Below are 20,515 nucleotides of genomic sequence, written 5' to 3'. Positions count from 1 at the left end.
GGTCTATGCTCAGTTTTTACTTTACGGCCTCTGCTACCAGACACTATCATAATGGCCTTCAAACTACCCTTGTCTCAACCTACACCCAGCGTGCGCTCCCTAGGACGCCGTGCCGCTAGAGCTCCAGTTCTTCGAGCTCGTGGTGTTGCGACCGTACCTTTTCGTCTACCAGCTGCTAGAAATGAGCCCAACGTGAGTTGATGGCTTCCTACGCACTCTCATATCACACATATACTAATACTCTCCGTGATAGCTGGACTACACCAGGGGATCTCCCGAAAGGGCAGAGGTCGAAAAGGTGCTAAAGCAGATGAAGTCACAACTGCCGCTCAAGAGTCAGGCATACGTCGGAGGCAAAGCGCTCTCGATCTCAAACACATTGCAACAGCCTCTGCCCGCCGAACATGCCACTACCTTTACCAACTACCCTAGCGTGAATGCTGCACAAGTAAATGCGGCAATTGATGCAGCATTGGAGGCAAAGGAAGCGTGGCAGAACACTCCCTTTGTCGATCGGGCTGCCATTTTCCTCAAGGCTGCCGAGCTTGTCGCCGGCAAGTACCGATACGAACTCATCGCTGCCACGATGCTGGGACAAGGCAAAAACATCTGGCAGGGTGAGATTGATGCAGCTGCAGAGTTGGCCGACTTCTTCCGTCTGAACTGCAACTATGCTGCTGAGCTGCTGGAGAAGCAGCCCGACCGCGGTACTGAGGGAATGTGGACGTAAGTGCAAAGCTTGGAACTTGGGACGCTCAGATATTAACTGTTGTCTAGCCGTGTGGACTACAGACCCTTGGAAGGATTCGTTTACGCCGTGTCGCCTTTCAACTTTACTGCTATTGGCGGAAACCTAATTAGCGGTCCGGCTCTTATGGGCAATGTCGTCGTTTGGAAGCCCTCCGATTCGAACGTGTACGCAAGTGAGCTCGTCTACAAGATCCTCCTGGAAGCTGGCCTGCCTCCCAATGTTATCCAGTTCGTTACAGGTGATGCGCAAGAGATTACACAGACAGTGCTCGGACGCAGGGAATTTGGTGGTCTCAACTTTACCGGTTCATCGGACGTCTTCCGTTCTCTGTACGCTCAGGTCGGCGAAAACATTGGCAAGAAGGTTTACCGGGACTACCCTCGTCTGGTTGGCGAGACCAGTGGCAAGAACTTCCACCTGGTCCATCCCACTGCCGATATTCAGAGTGCTGTCTACCACACTCTTCGTGGTGCTTTCGAGTACCAGGGACAAAAGTGCTCGGCCACGTCCCGACTGTACCTGCCTGAGTCTCGGGCACAGGAGTTCTTGGAGAAGTTGAAGTCCGAGATCAACGAGATCACGATTGGTTCTCCCGAGGACATGGGAGCTTTCATGGGCCCTGTCATCCACAAAGCATCTTTCGAGAAGATCAAGTCGGTCATCGATGCCAGCAACAAGGATCCATCCTTGGAGTTGATTGCCGGTGGTACCTACGACGGCTCGAAGGGATACTACGTGCACCCTACTGTGTACCGGGCCAAGGATCCCAACCATGAGCTGTTCGACAAGGAAATCTTCGGTCCAGTGCTCGCAGTCTATGTCTACCCTGATGCCGAGTGGTCTTCGGTTCTGAAGACAGTCGACCAGAGTGGCGGTGGATTCGCTCTGACTGGAGCTGTATTCGCAGGCGATCGGCGTGCCATTCGCGAGGCTGAGGATACCTTGCGGTACTCTGCTGGAAACTTCTACATCAGTAAGTGATCATTTTATTACTCTCTAGATTTCACTACTAACGAATTACGCAACAGACTGCAAGACTACTGCTGCTCTGATCGGACAACAGTCATTCGGTGGCAGTCGCTCTAGTGGAACCAACGACAAGGCTGGCAGTGCCAATGTCCTCATGAGATTCGCCAGCCCTAGAACGATCAAGGAGGAATTCTTCCCCTTGAACGGCTTCCGGTACCCCAGCAACGAGTAATGGTTTGAATATTATATAGGCGCCATGAGACATGAAATCGGAGGTGAGAGTGTGTAAAAATAGAATTCACAATGATAACGATTCAACTTATACTGTTCTTCCCATGAGTAGATATCATCTTAATACTATCTAGTTCCAATTGTAGACATTAGTATAGAGACTACCCTGTCGAATCAGGTGACCGTCTAATCCGAGACAGCTTGTTCACTCTACAATTTCACCTTCACCTCCACTTCAATGACACAGGCATCGAGCTCGTCCATGACCATCATTTCAGCAAATCTCGAGCCACTGCATTCTCTTGCGCGAAGGCGATCTGTTACTACTACTCTCACCGTTACCTAAAACATGTCTTAATGCCAGGATGTGTAAATCCTTCCTTGTCCCTTCTCACGACAAAACCTAACATTGACTTCTCCAGCTGCAACGAAGCCCCCGCACCTCCTATCGGCTATCGCCATGTATCCCCTCATGCAAGACCCACCGACTGATTATCTCTGGAGGCCAGATCCCCATTATCCAGCCGATACAGCTATGTACTAGCGTCACCGCCTATCTCCAGACCCTCGCATACACTAACCGGCGATCATCGTTCACGCTAACGCCTCCAACGCCCCCGTTCTTCTCCAAGATGACAATCCCCACATGAACAGTAAGATAGTGTATCCGGTATGTATCGCTTGCGCTAACCCACAATTCCAGATGCACCAGACGCTCGAGCCACTCTGATAAGCTGCACGTTACACTATCGCTGCGCGTTTCTGGTATGTGCACTCCAATTCTGGTGGAGGTACAGCGGGGGCAGACGGGGGAGGAGTAACTGCCGACCTGTTCATGCTCACAGCATGCTACCTGTACGTGGTATGATTCATCTGAATTGGCAAATTATTTCTATGCCTTGATACTACTAGTATATAACCCCATTGCAGCTCATCAGGACGAATCAACCTCTCATGCTCCCACTCAGTGATCATCACTTGAGCTGACCCTCTCTCTCTGCCCCCTCTCACACCCCAATTGTGCCCCCGTATACCATCCCACAATGGTATCAACATCCAAATCCGACCCCATCGCCATCATCGGCGCTGGTGTCTTCGGCCTCACCACAGCCCTCCACCTGTCCAGCAACGGCTTCACCAACGTCTCCGTCTTCGAAAGAGACAACCAAGTCCCAGCCCGCTATTCCGCCGGCCACGACATCAACAAGATTGTGCGCGCAGAATACGAAGACCCATGGTACACTGAACTGACCCTCGTATGTCCTCCCCCCATTCCCATCCTCGCCCCCACCACCCACACACCTAACACCCCATTCTAAACAGCAAGCCATCGAAGGCTGGAAAACCCCCCTCTACGCCCCGCACTACCACCAAACGGGCTTCCTGCACCTCGTCTCCGGCGCCGCTCCCGAAAAGGCCTCGCAGACAATGAACCGCTTCCTCGCCTCTATCCGCAACCACCCCACCTACAAAGGCAAACTCACCACCATCTCCACCCCAGCCGACATCCGCAACGTCGCTTGGCAACTCACCGGCCCCCTCCCAGGCTGGAACGGCTACTTCAACCAACTAGCCGGGTACGCGCACTCGGCCAACGCTCTCCGCGCCGTCTACGAAGCCGCCGCAGCTCGTGGCGTGAAATTCTTCCTCGGCGAAGACATCGGCCGCGTGACCTCGCTGATCTACTCGTCCCCCACAAACAAGAAACAAGTGACCGGCGTCCGCACAGCCAATGGCCAAACCTACCCCTGCAAACTCGCCGTCGTCGCCATCGGCGCCGCGGCATCGACCCTCGTCCCTGAAGCAGGGGGCCAAGTCGTCGCGAAGTCGTGGTCGCTGGGACATGTCAAACTCACAGACGAGGAGACGTCCATGCTCCGCGGAATTCCAGTAACCTATGCACGCGATCTAGGATTCTACTTCGAGCCGGATCCGAAGACCAATCTACTCAAAATCTGCCCTATGGGCGGCGGGTATATTAACACGGATCCCGCGTCCGGGGTATCGACCCCGCCGAAGACGCTGCAGGAGAGTGAGGGGGTGTTGCCGGCGGAGGATGAGAAACGGATGAGGAGGTTGTTGAGGGAGTCGTTGCCGCAGTTTGCGGATCGGCCGTTTGTGGAGAAGAAGTTGTGTTGGTTTGCGGATACGAGTGATTCGGAGTTTATCATTGATTTTGTGCCGGAGACGGAGGGCTCGGTTGTTCTCTGTTCGGGAGATTCGGGGCATTTGTTTAAGATGTTGCCGATTGTGGGTGATTGGGTATTTACGTTGTTGAAGGAGAGGAAGCAGGGTGTTGGGAGGTGGAGGTGGAAGGGTGGTAAGAAGAAGGAGGGGAAGTGGGAGGGAGATGTTAGCTGGCGGTTGGGGGAGACGAGGGAGTTTGAGGAGATTAGACTGGCTCCGGCTCCGAAGCTGTAGATTTGCTTTCTGTGTGGTATGAATTGGGATTTGTTATCGCTATGAGTGTCATGTAACTTCGTCTGTTTATCTTCATATATCGTTAAATGGTAGGCATAAAAGAATCACAGCTACGACAGTGCCAATTTCCAGTTCATCCGGCTAATAATCATTTGCCAATCGAATCCGCTTCCACACTCATGAGGGTTGAGGTCTCGGAACTTCCAAACCGTCTCTGTGGCTTCACGCACGATGGGGATGTTGCTGACTGGCCATGCATGAGCGAGATAGGTGAAGTAATTGAGAACGCGCCCCCGGTCCTCGTCGGTGGTGGACAGACAACCTGCCAGGAATATTGGCCACATTGGGAAGAGCTGCCGCTCTTGGTCCTCGCGGATGACCTTGCCAATGTGATCCAGCAGTTTACCCAACAGTGTCTGGAGGGCTGGCTGGGTCAAGGGGATATCGCAGGCCAATTGCAAGTATAGGTCAGCAGCCATGCGAAAGCACTCTCCGCAGGTTGTCAGGTACTCGCTGTCTGGGGAGTGCTCTTTAGGCAACAAGTCCAGCTCGCTCCGCAGTGACATGGCCCGCTGCATCATTTCTCCTTCGGAAAAGAATGAATTGCAGCCATTGCGACGAAGCTTCTGTTTCTGGCTGACCAAGTCTGTTGCCCGGGCGATGATGTCGAGCAAGCTGAGGGAGCAGCCAAAATGGGGCTGGATCTCCGTCCGCTCGTCAGCATAGTTAATTCCAAGAGTTGTGCATTGTGAGAAAAAGTCCATGCCATGGTCGATTCCAGTCTGTGGCTCTAGCAGACGCTCCGCATCCTTGTCATTTAGATCGTCATGGCAGCCCGTGGTGCGGAAGAAGACAGTGCGAGACTGGAAGTAGCTCCGGGCGAAAAACAAAATGTCAGGATCTATCATGCTCGAGCAGCTGTTTATGATAGCAAAGGCGCCTTTAGCATGGCGCACCCAATCCGGTTGGCAGCCTGAGGCAATTTCCAGAGTGCACAGGATAAGACAGGTCATGAGGGCCTCGCTTGCATTACTAACATCCGACAGAGATTTTCGAAGGGACTTCAATGCAAGAGATTTGTACGAAAGCGCTAGCTGTTCGTAGTTTATGTGTGTCGGCACTGTTTCGGCGCGACGGTCATTGGCGCTGACGGACAGAACCGCGTAGAGCAAGGGTCTCCGTCCGCAGCAGAACGGGACGACAAGAGATCGAAACTTGTTTCTTGAATCATCACGGAAGACTCTCACCCTGCTGATTACCTGCAGATCTGTGTATAAATTAGCCATGGATATGCCGATTATCTTTGAGAGCACGCACAATACTGGAAAAGTTGGTGCTCGAGCCCACTGCAATCGACTAGAGGGGATGCAAAGACCGATCCTTCCAGCCTGACCGGGTTAAGTGCGTGGCCATTTAGGTTCTTAGTGCGTGTATCATCTTTCTCTGCGGGTACAATTTCTTGGTTATGCTCAGACGATAGCAAGGCGACATCCTCGGCCGAAACGGAGATGAAGTGCCTCCGATTCTGCTTCTTGAGAGGGAGCCGGTAGCCATTTGCTAGAGGCAATTAGGATACCGTTCAAGCTTCAGTTGCAAGGACTGCCTACCAAGAGAAATCTTAAACCTTAGGTTAATCAGTTGTGAGTTCTCCGATAGGTACGGGCACTCAAATCCGCGCACGACACAGTTTCTGCAGGCGGGCTTCTCCTCTGATTTGGCGATTGGTCAGCTCAGACGCTCCGTGGCACTAAGAGCAATAGGTACGAATTGTAGCAGGTCGTAGATCTTACCTCCGCAGCGACGCTTGCGCTCTGAGATACCTTATCAGCACGAGGACATTGGGCAGCGTGGCCATGCAGGCGGCCGGTTGATCGAGCGGATAGACTTACTCTTGCAAGCTAAACAGCCAGTTCGACTCCGGACGTTCATTCTGATTGATTGAAAGAGATGTTAGTTAAGAGCAGGGTGCAGCTAGCGAGATGGCAGGAGAGGATTGTGAGTGGTTGCAACGAGGGGTAATTTGGGAACAGGAAGGCAGACAATCCCAAGGAAGAGGAGCTTATCAACGGTGGCCACGGAGGAGACAGCCAAAATGCGGGGGTTAGCGGGAGATAAGACGCCCCTTCCCTTCTGGGAATGGCGCGCGGCTGCCATTGAGTCCCCGCCTCGTTGCCTTAATCTTTCTCCGGCCTTCCAGGGTCCAAATCACGTAGAGAGGCGCGGGATTGCGTGCTTCACCTTATCTTGACTTACACCTTGTCTACTATCTATGCTGGATATCTTCTTGCGATATAATAGAGTATCAAATACGTGATACTACTAATACAATCATTATCAATACTGACAAAATGTGAGACCTCACCATCTGCTTCAGCATTGGGGGCCTCTTCGGTGTTGTCTCTCCCGTAACACCGACTAGCAGTACTTTGTGCTTCTAGAAGGGGATACAGCATACCACAAATACCATCAATATCCACCAATTACTACTACCATAAGCACAGTCCCGGCAGTCTGAACATACTACAAACAATAAAGGCTGCTATTCGGGTCGTCCCACCTTACCCCGCCCTGCTCTCCTCCACCCAGACACTATACAAAGCCAGCCCCATGGGGTGCTCGGCTATTGCTTCATCCACGGGAATATAGTTACGTGATAGTTTCCTCCGTAGAAGCCGACTTGCACGAAGCCAGTGCTACTACGTAACAAACTTTATGGAGTCCCGGTGGTGCGGAGCCGAAACCTTATTAATATTATGATTTGCCGTTGGGAGCCACGGCTATACGGTCATGGGTTTCCTTGGTAGGCCTTTCGTGGGCACTGGGGATACATTGCTTAGCCACTGTAGTGGAGGAGCAAGACGTTTCTTGAAATACAAGTAGAAGGTCAATTATAATCTATTTACAATATGATGTAGGTGATAGCCTACACACTACTCATGTTGCTCTGCTCCGTCTTGGGAATCAGAGCACGGCGGTCCTCATCTCTGGAGTGATGATCAACATCAGCATCCTCATCACCAACCTCCTCGTCATAGTCATCATGCTCATTAAAGCCGTCATCTGAAGCAAGATCAAAGTCCTCTGCTTCCAGGCTATTATACGCCTTGCGCCTGCGCCACCACATAACTCCCGCTCCGATCGTCACCAGCACAACAACGGTCAGCCCGCTCGCCAGGAATACCACTGTATTTATTGACAATCCAGAGGGCGTCTCCTCCGAGGGGATGAAGGTGGAATCGGGCTCATCGTAGGCGTCATGAGCAACTGATAGTTCCGCTGTGTCAAGGTCCACGACTTCAGACCATCGAAGGACATTTCCCTGATTGTCCAAGGCTTCGGCCCAGATGTAGCGCCAATCGGTCTCGCCAACTGTCAACTTGGTTTCGAAGCCTGTCCGGCGTGATGCGGCTATTATTTCGCCCTCTTCGTCGACATCGTCGCTGGCTGCTCCTCGGATAACCCAGTTTGCCACCTCGGTCGCTCCGTTCCAGCTAACGTACATGACCAACTCGCCGTCCTCATTTCTCCGTGGTGCGATGGCAGGGTCCCACCAGGGTGTAGCTGACCAGTCCATCTTATAGGCGCGGTAGTTGTCTAGCGCATCGGGGATGTTGTCACTGTGCCACGGCGAAAACTGCACGTCCATGACTGTCTCACCCGATGAGTTGTGCTCTGTAAACGTGGGACACCGGCCCCAGCCAATAAATACGTTGCCCAGATCATCCGCAGAGGGCGAAAGGGGCTGCATGCTGCCTTGGCTCTGAGCTTGAAGGTGGGATGGGTGATGGAATTCGCGTAGGAGTTGGACGGTCGGGGGTGAAGCAGTGTCATTGATAGCGATGTGCAAGCCGCGCGAGCAATCAGTGTCGCAGACGCCGTGAGAGGTGATCTTGACATGGTTGTCAAATAAGGTCATTTGGGTCTCGTCGGTTCCCTCAACGAAGCGAGCATGGTGCTGCCACTGCATTGACAGCAGGGGTGCGGCTGACTCGGCTTCTTTGGCGCGGGGCAGCTCTTTGAAATCGTTGCGTTTGCCGCCCATGGTCCATATGATGTCGCCCGTTTTTCCGTCGATTAGGTAGACGGCGTGCAGGTGGCGGATTGAGATAAGATAGTTACCTGCTTTGGTCTAAACCATGGAATGTCAGAGGTGTTTACAGGTCGTCGGGAGACATGTCCTGCTCTTACCTTCTGAATGCTGTTCATGTGATACGCATCCCAACCTCTGCCCATAGGCTCGTAGGAGTCCATGGGGTTAATGTGATCAAGAGCCCGCCAATCGAACAACACCTCATTAGTCTCAAGGTCGATCTCTTGGAAAATGGAGTCCAGGACCTCGAATCTGGGGGGCGTTATCCAGCCTTTGTCTAAAAAGTCTGATGAATGGGCGTTGATGGCGTTGACGCCTGTGACCAAAGCCGTTCCGTTCCCGGTAAACGCAAATTCGTGGAGGTCGCTGTGAACTTTGATGTTTCGTGCCCATATTTTATACACCAAGCGGTAGGTGTCGTCGTAGGCGAGCCCATAGCCGTCACCTATACCATCGCCTTTCTCACCTTCCCAAAAAGTCAAATACTTCTTGCCGAAATTCTCTTGGACACGGGTACCGAACACATTCTTGAAGGTCCGGTTCATGTAGACGGCACTCAAGTCGTTGGCATCCAAGATGAGCGGCGACGAGAGTGGCGAGGAGTCGTTACCATCATGTTTGATGAATATATGGGACCCTTTCTCAGAGATGGCACTCTGGTCCCATATGTTGACCTGTAGAAGGGGTGCATATTCGGAGCTGGAGTGAAATTCCAAGTGAGGACGGTGTCCTAGCGCTCCGTCATTGTACTCTTGGTAGTTGGTGGATACATAATCTCCGCGGGCTGTCCGAGCGAAGGCGCCAATGCACGCCCAAATAAGGGGAGGAATCATTGTTACCCCGACACAAGATGTGACAGGCGGCAGGTATTCAGCTCCAGCGACATTGCCGGAAGGAAAATATGAGGTTGAGTCGCCTCAAATGTATTTGGAGGACGCCAGCCATGCTAAAAGGCAGGCCGGGGTTTTTCTTAGGAGGGGAACACACGTCCAATAACGGCTTGACGAACAGATTTGTGTACAGCGGACTCTGAAGCTTGCGTACGCGTCTTCTGGTCATGGCGCCTGTTCTCCAGGCCACGCCTCCCACCCAGGGGTTGCCGGGATTGTGGGACAGCGATCCACGGACAAGAACCGAAGGCTGCTAGTATAATAACTAACTGGATACTAGACTGGGGTTAATAAAATCCACACGCGACCAGTTCACCGTGATATTCCGCGAATGCCTTCCATTCACAAAACTGAAGAGAATCGAGATGCCATACTCTGATCGACGTATCGCATCGGCGATTCGCCAGCCCCGAACTGTTGACTTGGGGGATGTCATTGACCTCGTCAGATTCTGCTGATTCGTGTGCGCGATGGGGCTTTGAGTGGATCCCATTCGTTATCTCCTGGTTCCGTTCGGATATCTCGGTGGCCACTAAACTAAATTCTGTGCTTCAAGGCCGACATCTGGAACTTCCCGGCAACCAATTCGTTGCATGACGTGGCTCATGACGGCCACGAGACACTTATGGAAAAATTTTTGACCGTAGAGGCGTGTATTGATCGGCACATACTTTCTGGATAAGAACAAGCAAGGCGTTTGGCAAGTGTCGCGCCCGTCAGGGGATAGGCGCCTGTGGTTCCGGCGGAGAAGCCAAGAAGCAAGCGCTTGGCATTGTGAAAGGCGATGACGATTCGCGTTGCCAAACCTCACCCTGAAAGTTTACAGCCCAGGCATACTTCAGTGGGCTATTTATAGAGAATCATCGATGCTGTGGATGTGTATCGGATGACTTCGATCCTGAAGTTCCTCGAAAATGGAGCCATCCAAAACGGGAATGGCCTCACCGCCTGTCCATGTGCCCAAACATGTGGCGTGTCATACTGGGGTTATATATAGTAGTTTGCATGCAACTACTAGGCTAAGGCTGGAAATATACCTCCAACTGAACTTATTCACTAACGCCCAAGTCAGGATTGGCTGGGTTGAAATTAAAGTTGTCAAACTAGACAGTGATGGGGAGACAAGTTTATAATAAAGCATGGATCTGATGGATCTGCTAGGCAATGAAGGCTGAGTCCAAAGGTCTTAGATACGTGCATGTTCAACATGGACAAACTGAACGGTAAACTTACTACCTTGATATGAGTCGAAAATAAGCTCAGGCGTGTAGTGTCAGTGCACTGCGTGCTGTATCAAGACAGGCGGACAAAATTTGTGCTAGTTATATTCCAAATCCAATGTGTCTCACCTCATCCTGCCATACTTCTGACGATACTCTTTGAGAGAGCGTTTGTCCACCCACAAGCGTACTGCGGAGTGGTGTACGCTTCGGTGAGTTGGGACTCTCGTTCTGTAACTCAGTAATGAATTATGATCCTTTTCCTAGTCACGTTTCTCTGGGGGCTCTCTTCGCGTATCTTGGACACTCATATTCACCCCTAATAAAAGTAACCTTAACCACTATCATTTACTACCTTCTCATATGGGCTCCAAGAAGCTATCACCAATGACCATCGGTGGCAAGAAGGTGTCGGTCACTATTCGATCATCTCTAGGCTAGGTTAAGGTCGCTACTCAACTGTATGTTTTGTCAGAGATAATCTAGGGGCGATATACGTCACGTTGAGTATTCCTATCGTAGTTGCCACTCCAATTTATGCTCGAAAACCAAGGTATTATGCGTATTGGGTTCTGGGAAGGCATATCACGGTGGCAGTGCCTATATTCTGTTTTATCGGCTCAGTTCAAGATCACTGGCCACTCACATGGCTGTCACTTATGTCTTGCAAGCGAAAATATTAGGTGTGGTGTGACGCTATCAGAAGAACCTAGCATAACTTGGAAGTTTCCAGTCAATGTGGCCCGAGCTATATTGACTCAGCTTCTAATAGTAGGGCTGGACTATATTCACACCTATTGTGTGGTTCGTGGTAGCTCAAGTCCAGTGCCATACCCTCCGCCGCGGGCTAAACAATTGGGCGTTGCGGGACCAAGAAAGACCCTTTCGCTTGCGAGTCTAGGCGAGCAGGGACGAGAAGACCTTGTAGGTTATCGGAAACAATACTGGCTTTCAGGACATCGGGGCGCCCATCACTATGAGTTCTGCAGTGCCCTCAAAATAGATGAATTATAGATTGGAAAGCGCTAAGAAAGGCCGGTATCGAGATGAAGACGTGAAGCCTCAGATCTTTGCTTTTCAATCAAAAAATATGTCTTTTGCCTCAACTCCGGTTAGTTGGGATCGTTAGGACAATATAATACTTTATATATCTTCCAAAGTGTAGTGAGTACTACTATGTTCACGATGTTCGGACATGCTTGTACTCCGATGACTTTTGGAAGTCACGGACAGGCATGGTAAATACAAAATGATAGAGATCAATCATTTAAAGCTGGCATTACTAGCTGATATGGAAATACAGAGTCAAGGCCTTTGTGGACTATGAATCTGGATGCTTCGTTCGCTTCGATCTGAAGCTCCCGTAGCAATCTAACGGATAGTCTTAGTGTAGAATGGAAAGTAAAGCATCATGACTCTCCTTTTTTTGATTTTCTTCTTGTTATTCGTAGTTATATACGGGAGGAAGAATATGTGTCTCAATGGATCAGACGAGGAGGTGAGGAGAGGCCTGCTTTCCGTAATAGGAAGGCACGTTGCCCTGAGAACCCACAGTAATTCTTAGGGGATGGTGGCAGTAAGACAAATGCGGTAAGCAGGGGAAGCTATGGCGTTTGTCACACATGACTGCTCAGTACTTAAGAGGAGTCGATCATGTGTGGTTGGCGGTCAATGGACCAAGTCTTAGTACTCTCCGGCTTCGTTCCGCAGTATACAAATGTCCTTTGGACGATATCTTTTACCATACTATGGCAATGGGTATCGCACGCCTTTCTATAAACGCACTTATTCCATGTTAACTCTTGTTACTCTTCGTGACCAGAGCGCTGACCGAAGCACAGGATAAGAAGATGGCCATGACAGGATCTTGATAACTATATGCAAATTGAACAGCTCCCGAACCCTCAGAACAGAACGCCATGTTCATTCAGGAGAAGCCCTGGAGACCTCGCTTAGACAGGATGAAAGTAACAGGCACCCGTGTGTCTCGCACATCCAACACTATAGACACGGTAGGGCTACCGGATCCAAGTCTACCCCTCACTCAACAAGCATCAATCCAGGGACGGTCGAAGCCTAGCCATTATTTTGCCGATGGAACCGCCAGACACGTCAATTAGATTCATTTAGAGACGAATGGGAGCGTAATTTAGCATTGATACATGAGTAAGAGTATTACTGATAGGACCGGTGATCTAGGGGGCACCAATGAGCGGCATCGTCCTGCTCCAAGTGGTCATCTTATCAGCTCCCAAGACATGCTTATCCCTATCATTGAGGGGACGAATGCACCCCGCAGCTTGCGATCCAAGGTATAAAGATGTCTCCCCCTATGCCATCAATTCCTTCATCTTCCAGATCTCTTTCATCTTTTCAACTTTCACATACCATGTCCAACCTCCTGTGCAGGACACCGGTTGGCCAACGGGCACGGACCAGTGTCCTTACAAGACCTACTCTAGTCCTCCAATCTCTCCGATATTGTGCTACAGGGACTACTTTCGAGAAAGTCCCCAGTATCTCCTCCTCTGTAGCTAAGACACAAGCTCCAGAGAAACCCTCCTCTGCACCACCTCATTCTGTCCTGCCTACCAAGACTCTCCTGCGGTCTCTCCTCGTGACCACCATTTCCTCTCACCAAGCCCTCCTTGTTCCTTGTCTATCTATCCTATCTTTCCTTACCAAGCCCCGTGGTGTCTTGCTAGATGTGGACCGCAATCCTCTCATCCATTGGTTCCTCAAGAAGACATTCTACGACCACTTCTGTGCGGGGGAAAAGGAGAGCCAAGTCCGGGATAAGATCCGCCAAATCAAAAGTACAGGACTACGTGGAGTTATTTTGACCTACGCGCGGGAGACAGTGCAGGATTCCAGCACGAACCAAACCCAATTCGCTCACAGCCAGGTATCCCAAAAGGCAACCGACACAGAGTCATGCGAGTTCATCGCCGCCTGGCGGGAGGGTTACCTGAAGACCGTGGACATGCTTGGCGAAGGTGACTTCCTTGCCCCAAAGTAAGTCGATCCCCCATAGTCCAGGGACTCTTTTACCCGATTTGAGAGTCAATCAGTGGATGCTGATCCCTATTATTAGGCTCACTGGGGCCGGACCCAAAGTCACAGAGGCCTTCGCCTCCGGACAACCCGTCCCGACGCAAATGGTCGAGGCCCTAGATGAAGTGTGCCAACGGGTAGTCGAGAAGAACGCCCGTCTCCTCATGGACGCCGAGCAGCACTCCTTCCTCCAAGGGATCCACAACCTCACATTGGACATGATGCGCAAGTACAACCGAAACGGCAAGGCAGTAGTGTACAACACATACCAGGCTTATCTCAAAAGTACGCCGAGCACGATAGCGTCGCACATGGAGATAGCAGACAAGGAAGGATTTACGTTTGGATTGAAGCTGGTGCGGGGAGCGTACATGAGATCGGACCCGAGACAGCTCATCCACGATACGAAGCAAGATACCGATATCGCATACAACTCCATCGTGCGGGGAGTCTTGCAGCAGCGTTATCAGGGTTTCGGAGAATCCGGACGCAGGTTTCCCACCACGGATTTGTTTCTGGCTACGCATAATATTGAAAGTGCTGTGGCGGCGCATGAGCTGCACCAGGCTCGCTTACAGGCGGGGCTTCCCACTGGCCGAGTGGAGTTCGGACAGCTGCTGGGGATGGCGGATGGCGTTAGTTTCGGGCTGTTGCAGTTGAAAGATCAAAACAGTGTGGCTCCTGGTGTGTACAAGTGCTTGACTTGGGGTAGTATGGGAGAGTGTCTGGGTTATTTGGTGCGGAGAGCAGCGGAAAATAAGGATGCGGTTTCACGTACTATGGCTGAGCATTTGGCGCTTAAGGCGGAGGTGAGAAGGCGAGTTAGGGCTTTCTTTGGATAGATTGTTTAGCTATGTGTATGGAGTATGACCGTGAATGAATGAATGGCAATTATGGTATCTATTCATATCTCCAATTCAACCAATTACCCCTCCATGAGTGTCTACATCATCCTTGCAAAGCTGCAATCTCAGGATATTTTTCCCAACCATGGCATCTGTAGCCGATGCAAGGTGGTCACCCAAAGGATGCACAGTTACAACTGTAATCAACTGAGCTGCAGCTGATAATCTCGACCGTTATCGGCCGGTGAGCACCCAACTAGGTTTTACTAGGGCATACGCTGAAGTGCAGTTAGAATAGCCGCCAGCTTGCAGTGCGACCCACCGATATCCGAGTGGATCTGGATGGATATAGTTCGATTACACTTTGGAGTCAATTGATGCAATGAGGGGTAGTAAAGATGAGGGGTGCTGTCGTGCCTTCATTCATTCCTCCCATGTCTTTTGTTTCTTTTTCCTTCAACTCAAGCAGTCAATCTAAATCCTTCTCGTGACACTTAATAACTCTGGAATATCACACACACTACCATATACCTGCTATACATCCATCAACTCTAACCATCAATCCATCCATCCAAGCCACCAAATCAAACCAACAACTACTACTACTACATCCAAAATGTCTACACCAGAAAACACCCTCGCCATCCTCGGCTGCGGTACATCCCCCCTTCCCTACCCACCATATACATCCATTTACTAACACTACATCCCAGGAAAAATGGGCATCGCCATCCTCAACGGCCTCCTAATCGCCCAATCCACCACCACAGACACAAACACCACCAACACCCCCCTCCCAACTCACTTCATCGCCACCGTCCGCAGCTCCTCCTCCCTCAACACCCTCCAATCCCAATTCCACTCCCACCTAACCACCACCCTAACCATCTATTCCTCCACGGACAACCACCTCGCCATCTCCTCCGCCAACACCATCATCCTCGCCTGCGATCCCACCGACATCCCCTCCCTCCTCACCAACCCAGACACAAAATCCGCCCTCTGCAGTCCCACTCCCACCCCAAAACTCCTCATCAGCATCGCCGCCGGCTGGACCGTGTCCTCCCTTCGCAATCTCCTCTCCAACCCACAAGACCTCTATGTTGTCCGCGCCCTGCCCAACATCTGCGCTACCATCTCCCAGTCCATCACAGCGATCGAGCTCCCCTCTGAAGAGTTGCAAGCGAATGCAGAGACTCGTGTGCCGGAGGGGATGATTTCCCTAACGGAGGGGATATTCAATAAGATAGGACGCACGGTGCAGGTGCGGCCTGATCAGATGGATACGTTCACGGTGCTGGGTGGGTCGACGCCTGCGTTTTTGGCGGTGTTCGTGGAGGCGTTGGTGGATGGGGGCGTGGCGATGGGGTTGGGGAGGGAGGAGGCGAGGGTGACGGTTGCGCAGGTGTTGAGGGGTACGGGGGATTTGTTGCTTGGTGGGGAGCATCCGGCGTTGTTGAAGGAGAGGGGGACTTCTCCTGGGGGGTGTACGATGGGTGGGTTGTGTGTGTTGGAGGAAGGGGGGTTTAGGGGTCTCGTGGGGAGGGTGGTTAGGGAGGGGGTTATGGTGGCAGAGGGGATGGGGAGGGGGGTGGGGTTGGTTAATGGGACGGGGAGGAAGTACTAGATCATTAGTATATATTCTGGTGATTGGTGGAGGGGATGTGGTGGATGTTTAGGTGTTAACATGTTGTATTCAAGTTGTAGTAGGCAACGTTGTACTATGTATCCAATTGTATGTCTCGCAGTGTCGTCCAGACAAAAAGTACAGAAGTGAAGCAATATCAACCGGGGCCCCCTTCACCTAAATTTTAGTAGCATCCCCTGGGACCCGTGAAAGGTGGACAGAAAGCATGTGCAAGAAACCAGACATCGTTACTCATTATCGTGACTGAAGAATATCCCTGACTGGTCCGCTGATAAGAGGAACTGGCGGGATGGGTGTAAGCAGCAGTTCCTCCTGAGAGTGCTGTGAGTAGCTGGCTTGTGTTCGAAGAATCCCCGCGCTGTAGGTGTAAATGACCGGCTCGCCAATCTGGAACGCTCAAGAATAGAAAGGAATGTAGTAAGAAGCACATCATGCTAGAAGATTAGAGACAACTGAAGTACTGATCGATAACGAGGCTCGTTGCAGGATCCGAAATTGAAGTCATGATAACTTCTCTTCATAGCGTACTCGCAAGTGTCAATGTCCGGCAGGGATCTGTAGCCCGCTTCATGTCGAGAAGCCACATCGGATATGGCAGAAGCATGCAGCTAGACATCACGCGCAATATTGTGGTGCGTCGCAGGACGCAGTAGATAGTAGAGTACGGGAGTAGAGTACGGGCGTAGAGCTCTTCGCTGAAGACTAGGACAAGTGCCGTAATCGCTGCAAGGCTTCGCGGGGTGTATTGCGAGCAAGGCAAAAGCCTGCCACATAGACGGCTTCAAGCCTGTCATGGTAGGGTCAAGGATATATGGTAGATGTCGCCAGCGGTTGCGCTTGGAACGCATGTGCGGTCGTCGCCGGGACGACAAAGAGTGGCCTGACATAAGAGCATTCAAAAGCGGCTAAGCGATCAAAAATCAGCAAAAAGTGCCTCGTACTTGTCTCTCAAATCATCAGTGTAAAGACTCTGGTTCTTCACATCCGGATCTGGATATTCTTCAAAGTTTCCAGTATCTGCAGGATGATCGACTCGAGGGATGATGGGTCCCTTGATGCGGCGGTAGAACAGGTCATCCCAGTTGATGTCTTCGAAAAAGGGATGCGTCTTGACTCGGGCTGAGCCCCCGGAGATGTAGCCCAACCGCTCAGTCGGGTTGGTCTTGCACAGCAACGATATGATGTTCTGCGCTGCAGGCGACATGTTCTGAGGATAACGTATGTGACCCTCGACGATTTGCTCGTATATGCGCATCGGGTTTTGGTCCCAGAATGGCGGCTGTCCCACAAGGAACTCGTATATTAGGATACCTAGAGCCCACCAGTCTACGGCAAGGCCGTGGCCGCTGTTATGAATGACTTCCGGGGCGAGATACTCGGGAGTCCCACACAGAGTATAGGTCTCATGGTCGCCAACCTGTTTTGCGAACCCAAAGTCGACTAGCTTGATATGACCCTCGGCGTCAAGCAGGATATTCTCCGGCTTAAGGTCTCGATAAACAACTCCCTCCACGTCATGAAGAAACTCGATGGTTAACGCTATCTCGGCCGCGTAGAACTTGGATGTATTCTCGTTGAAGCGTCGTGCGCGTCGTAGGTAGCTGAATATCTCGCCTCCGGGGCAATAGTCCAACTATGACGACATTAGTCTTCCATCGCCATGATGCCACAGGTTTCACTGCTCTGGTTGAGATTGGTCGCGTGACAGGAATACAAATGAATCTAGGCTTCATACCAACATATATAGATTCTGATCATCGGAGAAGGAGGCAATCAACGTCGTGATGAAAGGATGGCCGGAAACATCTGCGAGAGTCTTCCGTTCGTTGCGGACATGCTCGACTTGCTTCAGCTTGATCACTGTCAAATTTCGAAACAGAAATGGTTAGCCAGATGCTGTTGCTGCAGTATGCATCGCAAACTACATACCATCTGCCTTTCGGAGTATCTTCAGAGCGTAGACCCTGTTCTTGCGTTGCCTTTCGTCGTTCAACTTCACTAACCACACCCGAGCGAATGTGCCTGGGCACAAGAATCGCCGCCGTCAGACACTGGCTAGGTTGCGCAAGCGACGAAGCGAAGCTTACCTGTGCCCAGTGTCTTCAACAGTGCGAAGTCATTGACGTTCAACCGACGAGTCGATATCCCCAGCTGTTTCTCTTCGGCACGACCAGCGATAACGAACGGACTCAGTCGACGCTGATGAGGCGGTCGGACTGAAGCCACTATCTCCTTTTCCCTCTCGTGAATATCTTCCGACCCCATCTTGAACTGGCTAGTTGGGACTGAGAATCTTTGCATGTCGTTAGCGCATCGATGGTTTTGGTGCACCCAGAAAATGGCAAGGGATCCTGTCGCGGAGGGCCGCGGGGAGGGGGAAAGGTGTGGGGAGAAAAACAAGGAGTCGCTGGGGTAGCAATTGGGCGAGTACCGGGTCCCTTAAAGCTGGTAGAGAAATGCAGGCGAGTTATTATCGCACATAGAGATCGATCAGGGGAACGGCAACGGCGCGGGGATTCGCAAGAGGATTTTGCGGGATGGAAGAGCTTTGATGAGGCCGGTCTGGCTCTCATCCAGCCGGCGGCGCTACGGGAAAGAAGAGACTCTGACGTTACCGGCCGGCGGGGCAGCCACGGGCCTGTGTGTTCGAGTCCCCTGTCGGTCACCAGCCATCCCCTCGCTGCTCAGCGGTTGCGATCTTCTTTTCAACTAAAAAATGGATCTAAATCCAGGAATAGAAAGATAGAGAGGGATATAATGACATTTCAAGTAACGTATATGCTATTTCAACACTCCAGCAATGTACTAGTACAAGACACCAGACCTCCCCGGACGAAAGGCATCAATACCAGTGCCAGCGCCACCGACTGAATGGTCCCTAGACAATAAGCAGAATTGCTGCTTCTTGATCGCAATCTGGCTGCACTCATCTGTACAGCAGTATTCCTATAGGGGACAAAAATACGTCCATGTTGGACATGAGTGGCCAAGAACCGGGAACACCAAGCGCAACATGCAGAACCCGCTCAGCCAGAGCTTTTGGAGTTGAGAATCAAGCCAACAATCAATCTATGAGTGTAAGTATGGTATCTTGACTGCTCCAGTTGATGTGTACTTACCCGTAGAGACCAAGAACCTCGCCAAAAATCAAGATAAGAATCATACCGACATAAACACGAGATTGTTGCATGTACGCACGAACACCCTGTGTCCATATTAGCACCTGCGCACTTCCATCCAGACACTCCTCGCAATGACTGCTTACCGCATCTCCGACAACACCAATAGTATAACCGGCAGCCACGCCTGCGAGGCCAACCGACAACCCCGCAGCAAGGTGCATGAAGCCACTTCCAAGACAATATCATCAGACTATTTTGTAGATAAGTTGACGCTGAAATCGGGAAACGTACGTGTAAAGGCTCATATGCTTGTTCGGGGGAGGATCCATGTCACCGGCGATGAGGACCGAGATGACGAGGCCGTAAACTGCGATAATACCGGACATGACAACGGGAATCAAGGACTGCACAGGTTAGTACAATCATGACAATGCGGGAGACGCGACAAAAAGCGGGAATAGATCCAACATACCTTCATGATCAGGTCCGGCCTGAAGGTTCCCACTCCGGAGATACCAATTCCTGACTTCGCCGTTCCGTATGCGGCTCCCATTGCTAGATGAAGTGAGCTGGTATGTTCTCGTAACATTCAATCAATACCTCCAGCTTTGCGAGTCGACATACATCCGAAGATCATCTTTGGAGAGGTGGTTAGCGTGTGGTGATCGGAACGGGTGGCGTGTAGTTGATACTCACAGCTGCCGCAATACCTGCCTGTTTTTTGGTGAGTTAGCAAGCGATGCATGTCGCGTGAAATTTTCACAATCAAGACCGTGAGGGAGCAACTTACGAAAGAAAAGAACGGAGCGAACTTGGGGGAGAACTCGCTGTCCGCCATGATGACCGAATCCACCCAGGAAGCACGAGGATCAGGAGTGAGAGCTAAGGAAGGGGGAGGAAGAAGAAGAAAAAGAAAGGAACAAAGAAGCGGAGAAGCAAGAGCCTGGATAGGTGAGACGAATCCCGGGCCAAAGCAGAAGAAATCCGAATTACTATCGTCTCCAGACGTCAGTCGGAAGCAGCCAGCTGGATAAACACGATAGCTTTGGCAGGTCGGCGGAATGAGAGGTTGACCGAAGTAGTCCGCCCGGGCCACCGTATAGGAGAAGTGGCCTATCCGGGTTAGGAGTGACATGTGCCTGTTCGACCCAACAACCCCCGTGCTCTTCCTTCTCCTAGACTCTCCTACACGGCCGCCGGTCCCATTCTTCACCAACTTCCCTGGCAATCATAATAACTGACACCTGCCTACTTACTCCCACTAATCCACTACT

General features: G+C 51.4%; 8 protein-coding genes across 8 annotated transcripts; 4 read left to right on the top strand and 4 right to left on the bottom strand.

Moving 5' to 3' along the window:
- Positions 1–51: 51 nt before the first annotated feature.
- On the top strand, positions 52–1,952 carry AtWU_07717 (L-glutamate gamma-semialdehyde dehydrogenase; the record flags this gene model as incomplete). Its single annotated transcript, XM_035502826.1, has 4 exons — positions 52–192; positions 254–726; positions 778–1,724; positions 1,780–1,952. The coding sequence occupies 4 exons, from the start codon at positions 52–54 to the stop codon at positions 1,950–1,952; spliced, it is 1,734 nt and encodes a 577-aa protein (XP_035358719.1).
- A 1,042-nt stretch (positions 1,953–2,994) lies between these two features.
- Positions 2,995–4,372, top strand: AtWU_07716 (NAD(P)/FAD-dependent oxidoreductase; the record flags this gene model as incomplete). The annotated part of the gene is made up of 2 exons (XM_035502825.1): positions 2,995–3,207; positions 3,275–4,372. 2 exons carry the CDS (start codon positions 2,995–2,997, stop codon positions 4,370–4,372), a joined length of 1,311 nt encoding a protein of 436 aa, XP_035358718.1.
- A 110-nt stretch (positions 4,373–4,482) lies between these two features.
- AtWU_07715 (Zn(II)2Cys6 transcription factor) lies at positions 4,483–6,301 on the bottom strand (the record flags this gene model as incomplete). Its single annotated transcript, XM_035502824.1, has 5 exons — positions 4,483–5,639; positions 5,690–5,929; positions 5,980–6,081; positions 6,163–6,183; positions 6,262–6,301. 5 exons carry the CDS (start codon positions 6,299–6,301, stop codon positions 4,483–4,485), a joined length of 1,560 nt encoding a protein of 519 aa, XP_035358717.1.
- A 994-nt stretch (positions 6,302–7,295) lies between these two features.
- AtWU_07714 (arylsulfotransferase) lies at positions 7,296–9,295 on the bottom strand (the record flags this gene model as incomplete). The annotated part of the gene is made up of 2 exons (XM_035502823.1): positions 7,296–8,501; positions 8,561–9,295. The coding sequence occupies 2 exons, from the start codon at positions 9,293–9,295 to the stop codon at positions 7,296–7,298; spliced, it is 1,941 nt and encodes a 646-aa protein (XP_035358716.1).
- Positions 9,296–12,961: 3,666 nt separating this feature from the next.
- On the top strand, positions 12,962–14,468 carry AtWU_07713 (proline oxidase Put1; the record flags this gene model as incomplete). The annotated part of the gene is made up of 2 exons (XM_035502822.1): positions 12,962–13,587; positions 13,667–14,468. 2 exons carry the CDS (start codon positions 12,962–12,964, stop codon positions 14,466–14,468), a joined length of 1,428 nt encoding a protein of 475 aa, XP_035358715.1.
- A 619-nt stretch (positions 14,469–15,087) lies between these two features.
- On the top strand, positions 15,088–16,098 carry AtWU_07712 (pyrroline-5-carboxylate reductase family protein; the record flags this gene model as incomplete). Its single annotated transcript, XM_035502821.1, has 2 exons — positions 15,088–15,127; positions 15,185–16,098. The coding sequence occupies 2 exons, from the start codon at positions 15,088–15,090 to the stop codon at positions 16,096–16,098; spliced, it is 954 nt and encodes a 317-aa protein (XP_035358714.1).
- Positions 16,099–17,032: 934 nt separating this feature from the next.
- AtWU_07711 (cAMP-dependent protein kinase) lies at positions 17,033–18,384 on the bottom strand (the record flags this gene model as incomplete). Its single annotated transcript, XM_035502820.1, has 4 exons — positions 17,033–17,752; positions 17,855–17,979; positions 18,049–18,141; positions 18,207–18,384. The coding sequence occupies 4 exons, from the start codon at positions 18,382–18,384 to the stop codon at positions 17,033–17,035; spliced, it is 1,116 nt and encodes a 371-aa protein (XP_035358713.1).
- A 761-nt stretch (positions 18,385–19,145) lies between these two features.
- On the bottom strand, positions 19,146–20,079 carry AtWU_07710 (V-type proton ATPase proteolipid subunit; the record flags this gene model as incomplete). Its single annotated transcript, XM_035502819.1, has 8 exons — positions 19,146–19,188; positions 19,239–19,324; positions 19,385–19,469; positions 19,533–19,645; positions 19,714–19,796; positions 19,866–19,878; positions 19,938–19,955; positions 20,032–20,079. The coding sequence occupies 8 exons, from the start codon at positions 20,077–20,079 to the stop codon at positions 19,146–19,148; spliced, it is 489 nt and encodes a 162-aa protein (XP_035358712.1).
- Between the last annotated feature and the right edge of the window lie 436 nt (positions 20,080–20,515).

Source organism: Aspergillus tubingensis (assembly GCF_013340325.1).
Source record: "Aspergillus tubingensis WU-2223L DNA, scaffold_8, whole genome shotgun sequence".
NCBI lineage: Eukaryota > Fungi > Ascomycota > Eurotiomycetes > Eurotiales > Aspergillaceae > Aspergillus > Aspergillus tubingensis.
This window is presented reverse-complemented; position numbering and strand designations above follow the sequence as displayed.